Source organism: Lycium barbarum, chromosome 5, assembly GCF_019175385.1.
Source record: "Lycium barbarum isolate Lr01 chromosome 5, ASM1917538v2, whole genome shotgun sequence".
In the NCBI taxonomy this organism is placed as follows: domain Eukaryota; kingdom Viridiplantae; phylum Streptophyta; class Magnoliopsida; order Solanales; family Solanaceae; genus Lycium; species Lycium barbarum.
The window spans coordinates 141,452,487-141,464,205 of NC_083341.1; the positions used below are offsets into that span (position 1 = coordinate 141,452,487).

The 11,719-nt window shown below is 34.9% G+C and overlaps 1 protein-coding gene and 1 non-coding gene across 2 annotated transcripts; one reads left to right on the forward strand and one right to left on the reverse strand.

Annotated features, from left to right (window-relative positions):
• The first annotated feature begins 896 nt into the window (after positions 1-896).
• LOC132641958 (ninja-family protein AFP3-like) lies at positions 897-5,520 on the forward strand. The gene is made up of 2 exons (XM_060359120.1): positions 897-2,151; positions 4,824-5,520. The coding sequence occupies exons 1-2, from the start codon at positions 1,242-1,244 to the stop codon at positions 5,228-5,230; spliced, it is 1,317 nt and encodes a 438-aa protein (XP_060215103.1). The 5' UTR covers positions 897-1,241; the 3' UTR covers positions 5,231-5,520.
• A 5,629-nt stretch (positions 5,521-11,149) lies between these two features.
• Positions 11,150-11,224, reverse strand: TRNAR-ACG (transfer RNA arginine (anticodon ACG)). The gene has a single exon. It is a non-coding gene; the product is annotated as a tRNA-Arg (tRNA).
• Between the last annotated feature and the right edge of the window lie 495 nt (positions 11,225-11,719).

Sequence of the window (11,719 nt, forward strand, 5' to 3'; positions counted from 1 at the left end):
TGTGTGGATCTTATATTTGTATTGAAAAATTCAGTAAATATATAAGAAATAAGATTTGGGAATCCATTAATAAAGTGTGTTGTTGGTTCAGTGGTGAAAAAGAAACTCTTAAAGCTTTGTTTCTTTTGGTCAAGGGTTCGAATCCTTGGTCACCTGTAGGTTTTTGTTTTGTCTCTTTATATTTTTTAATTTGAAATGGGTTGGAACCCACAAGCATTAAATCCTGAATCCGCCTCTGAATTGATCAAATCGTATTAGAATATTATGTTAATTTAGTATACCTTTATTTATCATCTGATTTATCATCGTTCAAAATTTTGCAGTTATTAACTTCCGCATGACGCTGTGTTAGTTTAATCCCAATAAAATGCATGTTCAAATATAACTTCAACTTCCAAAACATTATGTTACAATTTTTTTTCTTCTAAGTATTCCTTCTTTTCAAGATCGCATTTTTATGTTACGCTGGCCAAGTATCCAACCCAAACAATAAACAATTATGTGGGTTCATCATATATGTGTATATATATGAAAGAAGTTGATTTTTTTTTTCTTTTTCTAAAAATAACATTTTCTCAATCTTGATCAATAAGGAATGTGTCCCTCACTGTACAAACATGATTGGCTCAAACAGAAAGAATGTTATGTGTGAATGACCACAATTTAAACATCCTTCTCTTAGAATCAAACAGAGGACACCACAAAAAAAAAAGGAACTATTTACTCAGTCGCACGTGTCTTTCTATCCTCTCTCTTACTTCTGACACTTGTCCTTTCCCAGTACTTTCTCTGTCCCCCCACCCCCCACTCCAAAGGGCAATTATGTCTTTTAAATTTTTTATCAACCCCACCACCCCAACTTTCTTTTTCCTTAAGTCTTTCTTTCCTTCTTGTTTCTATCTATCTTGAGGCTTGTTTGATTTGTTAGTAATATTTCATTATTCTTTTTCTCTTCCCTCTCATTGCATTCATTACCTCCCATATTTTTCTTGATTTTCTGCTGGGACTCAACATTTTTCTCACCAAGATTACATTTTTCTTCCATTTTTTTTTCTCTTTTGGTGGATTTTTAACTATTTTCTTGGTTTTCTTGCCACCCTTTTGATTTGCCTTTTTTTTTTTCCTAGTTGGGATTGTTAAGTGCAAAATTTGGGTGTAAAAAGACTTGATTTTTTAGCTTGTTTGAGCTAATATGCAGTTAAAGATTAGATTTTTCCATTTGGGTGTGGCTAAATTAGATCATGGAAGTGTTAAACATGCATGTACATATCATAATAGGTAAGTTTCATAGTTTTAGTTTGGAATTCTTGATAATATCATCTTTGGTGAGTTTATGGTTTGCTATGGGAGATAATAATACAGATGAGAAAAGGAAAAGTAGAATGGAAATGGAGGATAATAATCTTTCCAGAAATAGAATTTCAAGGGATTTGTTGCAAAGATTCATGGAGGGTAGTGGTAGTAGTAGCAGCAGTTTAGCTAAATCTGTAGTAACAAAAGAGGAAAAAGATGAAGGAGAAGTAGAGTTGAATCTTGGTTTATCATTAGGAGGTAAATTTGGTATAGACAAGTATACTAATAATAATAAGTTGATTAGGTCTTCTTCTGTTGCTTCTTGTTTACCAATAGTTAGAGATGATAATGATGCTATTGCAACACCACCAGTGTCTAATTATCCTACTTTGGTTAGAACATCTTCTTTACCTGTTGAAACTGAGGAAGAATGGAGGAAAAGGAAAGAGTTGCAAACTTTAAGAAGAATGGAAGCTAAGAGAAGAAGATCAGAGAAACAGAGAAATTTAAGGAGTGATAAAGAAAGTGGAGGAGGAAGTAGTGTTGTTGGTGGTGGTGGTGGAAGTATGGAAGATGAAAAGAAGGAAATTGAGATGAATTTAAGAGGTAGATTGGATAAAGAACAGTACTTGGCGACCGCGAAAAGGTTTGGTTTATCGGTATCGCCAACGTTGGCTGCTGTAGCAAGGCAAGGTGGAGGTGGGATAGAGTTGCCAATGGGGAAAGGTAAAGGAAGTTATTCAGGTAGTAACATGCAAGGACATGGGCAACAATTGGGGTCACAAGGTTCTGTGGAATCCCAAGGTGGTGGTGGTAGTTCTTCAAGTATGTCTGAATTGGAAAGTAAAATTCCACAAGGTACAACTTTTTGTTCCAATGTTAACATTCATTGTGTATGTGTTCTTTATTTTATTCAATTCTTGAGACTTGATAGCTAGTTGAATTAGAAAATTATAGTACTGCAAGTGCACTTTTTTTACTTTGGGATTTGAATCTTGATGGTCCTATTGGCACTCTTATCTATCTTCTTGGGTGATTGGTTATCACATGTTGCAATGAGAGATGCTTATAGACACGTTATTGTACTACATTGGTCATAAATGATTACTGTTGCTTTTGTGAGCTGTTGAATGAATCTCAATACATTTATTCAAATCTTGCTGAATGAGGTCCCCTCACTTTTAAGTGTTTACAAGTTTCTGTGGTACCTGTTCATGTCTTCTGTCTTATTGCCATTTACCACATTATTGGTTCTTTTTAAACCCCACGACCATTGCTCCTTAGGGTGTGGCGTAGTGGTCAATGAAGTGGGAGAAAATAATGGGAAACTAATTCGAGAGTTAGCCGATACTTGTGTTGGTGTGAGGTAGCATGTATTCTGTGGAATGGTTGAAGTGCGCGCAAAAAAAAAAAAAAAAAAGTACCCACCCTTATCCTCCTTTAAAACCCTCAAGATATCAACAGTAGTTTCCGTGTCCTCTTGGTGAGTACAACCTGGAGCCTAATGGTTGGAGGTGAAGGTGTTCTATAACAAATTAGACAACCCTCCCTTGTCACCACATTCGTGATTTAAAATTGTTGTACTGCACTTCACTTCAAAAATAGTATGTTATATTGACTAGTTGGAGGTACTTTGTCTGATCAATTCATCAATTGTTACTTTCAAGTGTTGTAGCTGTGCTGTATGTTTGATAAGGTTATCTAGGTGCCTTTGGGAACTTTCTTTTGTTGCTACGTCCTCAGAAGTCACAATTATTGCAGGAAAATGCACGAGCTAAAAAGAGATAGGAAAATGCGTAAGATAAAAATTTGCAGGTGCAGTTGTTTGAGCAAAAGCGTTATGTGATGTAAAATACTTTCTTAATCTTCAAATGCGTGCTTTGATGTAAACTAGCACGTTAGAAATACTCATAAATACCATAATGCAACCTTAGGGAGCGTCTGGTAATGCTGATCTGTCTATATGATTTTCCTTTTGGTAGTATTATATGAGGACAAAAGTGTGATATCCGTATTGTAGAGATTCATATCTTTTCCAAAAAAAATTAACCAAAGTTCACTACTTCCACTAACAGCAAGGAGGAGAAAGCTTGACTGTTATTAGTTGTAGACTTGGGTAACAACACTAGCTCATTTATTATCGGGTTACTTCTCACCATTAAAACAAAAGCATTCATTCTTTTTTTGGGTGATTAAACAAAAGAGACCTTGCGATAAACACCGCTATGTCTATATAATGCCGACTTCCAGTGAGCTTTCAAAGTTCTTGACAACTTATATCTACCTATTTTGAGAGTTGAGAGTACTCTATCTCAATTGATTTAGTGGTAATTAATTAAACTAAGAGATTTCTCTAGATGGTATATTTTCCTTCTCCTAATCCAAGGTCTTACACGCCGTGGTTTCAAATGCTTTCTCTATCCATGCTGCTTTTGGGAAAGCAACAATCTTTTCAATAAGTCTTCTTTGTGAATTAAGTCTCTCTTTTCTTTACTTTTTTGGTTGTGGTCTTTGTGATAGAATGGATCAGGGTTGAGGGAGATTTATCTGCTCTTATTGGCGCAGCTCATTGGGTTGACTGTATCACAATTTCCTGAATATCCCATAGATGTAAATTTAACCTTTGTTGTAGAAATTTATGTTGGATGTCCCCTTTGCTTTCGAGCTCTTTACTCCTTAATGTCCACACATATCTGCCGCTATTCCATATTTGATAACTAAAAGGATTCCTAATAACCATAAAATCAATATTCCTCATGAGTTGTTATCATTCACTTTTTGGGTAGCTCCTCTTCCCTTGTCATGTGCAAGATGTAAAATAGTAAACTAGCCTTATGACTTCTGGGATAAAGATTGTCTAATGGAATTCGATATCCCATGCAAAGGTGGTAGTGATTCTTAATAAATACAGTATCTTACATCTCATTCCTAAATGGAACCAGACTGAAAATCCTCTTTCACATCCAATTCCTAAATGAAGTACCATGATAATGCTGAGGAAATTCAATCGCCTTAGCATTTTATCTATTGTCTTGAAATCAACGACACAATGGATGGTAAAATTTTGAGATTTAGTTCAGTAGCTTAGGTTCTGTTATCCTAAGTTTGCTGACCTTGGATGTTTGTAGTTTTAACATTAAATAGGATTAGTAGATAGTTGGTTCTTAAAGAATATTGAATATGCTTTCAACTATTCACTGTGCGAGTGGCGTTCATTCAAGAAACATGGACATATTGATTATCGCTGGAGAATATTAGATTGTCTGTAATCATCAGGTGGTGGCTAATAATTTTAAGAGGCGTAATCTTCCAATAGTGTGTACTAACTTTTTCATCTAATTGCAGTTTTATGTAATGGTCATTTTACCATCATTTTTCTAGGTGATCATATGACCTTAACTTGTTTTTGGAGTTTACAGCGTAAAGGAAAGAAAGAAAAGATGCAGTGTATATATGATATCTGCTTTTCTATCTTTCTTCGATTTATCATGTCCGCCAACTTTTAGAACCCTTATGAATTCCGTCTATAGGGTCTGGCGAACTAAGCCCTGCCAGTATCCAATCATTACAAGGAGGCGGGAGTCAAGATGTTGGTTCGTCTGGGTCAAAAATGAGAGAGGCTGGAAGCAGAATGTCAGGAGGTGATATGGACAGTCCATCTAAGAGGCTCGAGGCAGCAAAAAATCGGGCCAAGGAAACTGGAGCAAACATGTTAGAAAATATGCCATGCGTTTTCACGAAAGGAGATGGTCCGAATGGTAGAAGAGTAGACGGAATATTATACAGGTACGGTAAAGGGGAGGAGGTAAGAATTATGTGTGTTTGTCATGGTAGTTTTCACTCACCAGCAGAGTTTGTCGAGCACGCTGGAGGCACCGATGTTGCTCACCCTCTCAAGCATATAGTCATAAACCCCAATGCTTCTCCCTTGCTGTGACTGATACCAGCAGAGTAGTAAGAATCTCTTTCGTTTCCATTTTTATTTCTTTGATTCCTCTTTCTTAAGAGTGAGATATATGTATCGACTCGTGCACGTCTTGGGTAGGGATATTGGGCTCAAGGAAAGAGTTCTGTATGTGCATTTTACGGATTCTTTTTAGGAAATTCAGAGGAAATGAATGTTGAATGATATCATGGTCCTTCCTTACTTTGGACCCTTTTGATCCTTTACCATATGTTACCTTTACTTTAAACTGTACATATATTGCATAGTCAAATCTTTATCCAGATGTGGTATCATGGTTTCTGTATATTGAAAATGTGTGATGTGCTATGAACTCAAGACTCATATTAGAGGCTTTATGTTCTGGGGAACATATTGCATAATTGCATCATTGTGTTCGTTGGCTGCAATTACAGGTGGTCCTTGAATTGAATGTGTTCATGATATGGATTAGGAACGTGTGGTTGATATATGGAATTTATATAATTCATACTAAAACGTGTCCTTTGGTGGTGGGAAGTAGCAGCAGGTACCCTTGTAGAAGTTTAGATCTGTGCAAGGTGGTTCGAACACTACAGTTTTAAAACAAAGATTCATATTAAAGCGTGTCTTTTAAGAAGTGTTAGAAAGGCATATTTGACGGAGAGATGCAACATGAAGTTCTAATGGAGGAGCAACCAAGTTTATCTCTATTGGAGTCTTGAATTGGTTGATACAATAGTATAAAGTTTCCTTATATGGTCTTGAATAATACTTGATGAGTTAGCTTCTGGGGTCGAGTATGGCTTTGTATCTCTTTTTTTTTTTTTTGTGCATAGTATTTGAATCAGAATCAGAATCAGGCATGATATAGATTTATCCAGTTTTTGGTCCTCATCTGATCTTGGTTTATATTGTTTGGTCTCCATGTTATGTAATCCGTACCCCGTGCAACTCTGGGTGTGTAGAGGGTCATTAGTGTCTCAAGTAGGGCCGTTCAAAATCGAACCGTTACCGATAACCCAATCGTAGCTTATTGGCTTATTTGTATTGGGTTATCGGATAAACAGTTACTGAACGGATTAAAAGTCTTAGTTAATTGCTTATTGGTGTACGGGCGGATTACTCAATTTCCTTGGTGGCTAAACCGTTAACCCGTTGAGAATTATCATATTTTTATTTTTACCCCTAGATATATAAAATATGTATTGTATAACACTAAAGCTAAAGTACCAACCCTCATTCAGTAACTATTCAATATTCACTGCTTAGTTCCTGCTGTGTGGTTTCGTAATATAATTTGGAAGGACACAAAATGTAAATTTCTGCCTGCCTTGTTTGAAAGAAATCGAAAACGGTATGAGAAACTCTGATAAGTTTCTGGCATTATTCTGTATGAGAAAAAAAGAAGAAATTCTTCTTTGATTGGTGAAAATCCTCAAGTAATTTATTCCATGATTTCTGATATATATTCATATGATGATGTACCATTATTTTTAGTTTTGGTTTATGGTACAATAGGATTTTACCTTTTGAACAACCCTAGATGATTGTATAAGTCTCTTGCAATTTTTTTATTTTTATGTTCTCTTAGATTTTGTTGGGTGCGCGAATAAAGTACCATATTGGTAGCTGAAAAGAAAAAAGGAGCTAGTTATAAGGAGTTGGATACTCTTAATGATGTGAGGTCTTTTGTAGAAAATCATGCGGGTTAATCCTAAAGTGGACAATATCATATCATGTTAAGAATATCTTTTGGCCATTTTAGCCTAACAACTGGTATCAAAGCCAATGGTTTGGCGGGACGAGTGTGAACATGGCGGAGTGTGGCGTGGGGCCCGACTTAGTGTCTTTGCCCGTTTATGAGCCGGTTTACAACCTTTACTCATAGCTTTGAAGACGCATACAGAAATTTTGGGCTTCGGTGACTGTAAATACTCTAACGATGTGGGTGGCACATTGACACGTTGAATATCTGACCCGTAATGAGTTATGTGGAACTTAGTTCGAGGGGGAGATTATTAGCTGTGCGAATAAAGTACCATATTGGTAGCTGAAATGAAAAATGAGCTAGTTATAAGGAGTTGGATACTCTTAATGATGTGAGGCCTTTTGGAGAAAATCGTGTGGGTTAATTCTAAAGCGGACAATATCACATCATGTTAAGAGTATCTTTGGGTCGTTTTAGCCCAACAGATTTAATCGATACACCGCCTGATAACCGTCTTATAATTGCTAACCTGATACTGCACCAACTGATATCTTATCGGTTGGTTAGCGAATTAGTACATTTAAAAATCGATAATCGATAAGCCAAATCGCTATCTCGCATTTTATTGAGATTTTGAGCGCACGTTACCTCGTGAGCTCGGTTTTTGAGAGTTAAGTTCAAAATTATGAAAGCATGATTAAATAATAAAAGTGTCCCTTAGAACGTTTTAAGTTTTTAAATGAGATAATTATTGCATCATTGTGGATCAAAAGGAATTTCATATACGTGTTGTAATTAAAAAGAATCAGGTAAGTACGTGAAAGGCCTGTCGTAGGTATAATAAAGCCAATAATAAGAGTAATATAAGAGAATTCAATCTTAAATGAGTAGTGTCTAGAGATTTGAGGTTTTTGGGACCATTTGACCATTATATTGCCTGATTATTTCATTGTCAGCAAGATTTGGCACTAGAAGAAAGAAGATATTGTCAACAAAAATATTTTTGTTGCCATACATAAATTATTATTGTAAAAAGTATTTTTGACAATAATATTTTTTGTTATTGTATAAATCTTTCCCATCGGCTGTTATTACAACGACATGTAACAACTTTTTGTTATTGCCAAAAGTACTTTTTGCAACAACAGTCAATACTATGGCAACAAAATTAAATTGTTTGACAACAAAAAATAAAAATCATTTTTAAAAGACTCATCATATATGTCAACCAGTTTTTAAAAGGCGGGGGCGTGAGGTGGCGCGTTTTACTTAGTACGGGGCGAGGTGTAAGCCCCGAGGCACGGGACATAAGCCTCATGGATCTTTCAATATTTAATTTATAATGTAATAAAATGGTATAATAACACAGAAATTATAAAAAATAATATTAATAGTTTTAAAAAATTAAAAACATGATTAAAGAAGCTCATAGAAAACAAAACTTCTAACATGATTTTACAAGTATAATTAATGCAATGATTTAAAACTTATAATGACATACAAACCTACTCTAACATCTTAACTTTCAAATAATTAAAGAATCACAATTTCTTAAAGCATACTACTATCATGCTATGCAATTTACCTCCCTAAAAGAAAATAATAAATAAACTTTATCATATTATAATTAAAACATCACTCCTTCATGAATAAAAATAAAATTACTTTTAATTAGCAAAATAATAAATTATGATAATTTTCAATCAAAAATCAAATAGAAAGAATTACAAAAGAGAAAAAGAAAGGCTGCCAATATATCAGTATCCTTGATTTGGTACTCAGGAGTATAATAAGTCAATTTGTACTCTTTAACACCAGCTTTTGTTGCTTTTAGTGCTTAGATAAGTTTGTTTGTTTTGTAGCACGGGGGGATAGAAAGTGCTTTTTCCCGCAGTAGGGTAGGGAGAGATTCTTTCTCTTTACTAGAGCCAAGACTTTATGGGGAAGAAAGAAAATTAAGGAACCCGCAAATATCGGAAAAACGACAATTATTGTGAGACATATGACAAATACGTGAGGACCAATGACAATTAAAGATGTAAGATTCGACTATATATTTTTAAAAGAAATGTTTTCGCCCTCACAGTGTTCGCAAATATTAAATATGCAATACTACAGTTTAAGATTTGAGTTACTCTCAATCGTTTTATTTCTACAGATGAAGGAAACTATTAAGCATCGTTTATTTAATAAAGAATTATGAGGGTTAATAATGTTAATTGAGCAATTTGACACATAAATTGTGTAAGAACTCTTAGGCGAGTCCCGAGCGTTGGGCGTTAGGCGTGTTTAGGGCGTACAATTGGGCACTTAGGGCGTAAGTCTCACAAAACTAAGCCCCGAGACGTTTTGCCAGTGCCCTGCCCCGGGGTGAGGCCCGAGGCGAGTCCTAGAACTGCCTTTTAAAACATAAATGCCAATAATAAAACTAAGTTGTAGCTAAATATTGAATTTTGTCAACTATATTATTTTTATTTTCAAAAGAATTGTTGCCATTTCTGTACTTGCTTGTAGTATGGATTCCTTTTAAATTGATTGTGCTGTTGGGACAGCAAACGTGTGTGTTGGCTGCAGCTATAAGTGGTCCTTGAATATGTTCATTCTATAGTTCAGGGACATGTGCTTCACTTTTTGTTCATATAGATGATGATCAGATAATGATAATGATGGGGTTATTGAATCATATCACCAAGCAAATTCAGAAATGAAGATGCAAAAAGGATGTACCAATTAAATTGCACCAAATATCGTACCACTTCATCTATCTGTCATATGATCGATTACGTATGGTCTATCAATTACTAGAGAACATTTGTTTTCAAAAAGTATAAAGGACAAAATACGAGAATCATGCATGCATCGAGTTACAAGAAAAACTACAAGTCTACAACAATTGATAACAAGTAGAATAATTCGTGGTAAGATAAAATATACAACAAGGTGGTTGGTGCCAACTTCGAACCAAATATTCAATCATGCTGATGAAATGCTTGATTGACTCCTTAACCTTGATAGGAAGATGATTTGTTCAATAATTCATCACAAAAATGAACTGCTTGAGATGTAACGATCAATAAGAGAAGGGATCATAGAAAAGAAGCTTATCAATTCAATAAATAAAGCACACGTAACAACTCTGAGATTTTTGTAGAAATCTTAAATAAAATTTACATAATGAGGAACTATGTATGTAAAATAACATTATAAATTGGGGTGTTTACCATATCTAGAATCATCAACACTATCAAAAAGTTCTTGTTAGAGAAAAAATCATTCGAGTTCCAAAATAATAGTAGGATCACTTAAAGCAAAAAACAAAGAAATATACTCCTATATCAACTACATATACGTTCTCGTGCTATATCGCGGTTGTCCCATAGTTCGTTTAAACAAAAGAGAGATTATATCCCCTTAATCTCAATCAATCATCTTATTTTTTATTTGTGTCTAGAAATTAGGTCCAAGAAGCAAACTTTTTACCTAGAATTACGAATTAATACTTATCATTTTTTGAATAACAGTTTGGTAGCAACTTCTGAAAGGAATATGAAGTTTTCAAATGGTCAGCTTTATATTGTGCATCTTGATTAATTTATTCTCATGAATCATAATCATGGAACATGAAAAGTTCATATGTGGATAAAAGGGATGCTGAGGCAGGGGTGGAGCTAGCATAGTATTCTGCGGTTCGGCCGAACTTAGTAACTTTGGTCTAAACCCTATATTTGTCTTGAAAAATTCATTGAATATGTATAAATTGTTAATTTAGAACCAAGTAACTTCACAAAATTAGAATCTCGAACCCACAAGTTTCAAGTCTTGGCTCCGCCTCAAGAGAGAAAGAAAATAGTTTAAAAAAGAATTGAGAAAAAGGAAGCGACTTCACTGGGGATCGAACCCAGAATCTCTGGTTTCGTAGACCAGAGCCTTAGTAATTTATTCTCATGAATCATAATCATGGAACATGAAAAGTTCATATGTGGATAAAAGGGATGCTGAGGCAGGGCTGGAGCTAGCATAGTATCCTGGGGTTCGGCCGAACTTAGTAACTTTGGTCTAAACCCTATATTTGTCTTGAAAAATTCATTAAATATGTATAAATTGTTAATTTAGAACCAAGTAACTTCACAAAATTAGAATCTCGAACCCACAAGTTTCAAGTCTTGGCTCCGCCTCAAGAGAGAAAGAAAATAGTTTAAAAAAGAATTGAGAAAAAAAGGAAGCGACTTCACTGGGGGGATCGAACCCAGAATCTCTGGTTTCGTAGACCAGCGCCTTATCCATTGGGCCATGAAGTCGAAAGGGCTCTACAGGGTTCGAACCGGTGACCTCTTGATCTATAGTCAAATGCACTACCACTGAGCTAAGGACCCCTTTCTGTATATTTCCTGCAGTAATAAACTTTCACCTCTGTTAAAAGTTAAAACCAAAGGGAAGAAAGGGAAAATGTTCAAAATTTGCCTTTGTGTTATTTAATGTTGCTCAATTTTGCCACACGTTTTACTTTTTGTCCATTCAAGCTCTTGTAATATCGCCTTGTATTTGTCCTAATTATTAACGGAGTTTCCAGAGTGAAATGGATGAACATCACGTATCCAATTTCTTTAAGAAAAATGGGTAAGTTTTACTCTTTATCTTTTGGTTATAGTTTACAACTGTCCTCAAATTGGAGCTCCAGTAGGTGTCAAAGAGAAAAACAACATTGTTTTTCGGTGGCAGGGTTGTTTGATTTGATTTTGGTTTTTCATTTTATTTTATTTGATTTTAATTTTAAGAAAAAATAATCGAAATAA

Coding starts and splice junctions, on each gene's coding strand:
- LOC132641958 (XM_060359120.1), top strand. CDS start 1,242: ATGGAAGTGTTAAACATGCATGTACATATCATAATAGGTAAGTTTCAT. Junction 2,152..4,823: donor GGAAAGTAAAATTCCACAAG/GTACAACTTTTT, acceptor TTCCGTCTATAG/GGTCTGGCGAACTAAGCCCT.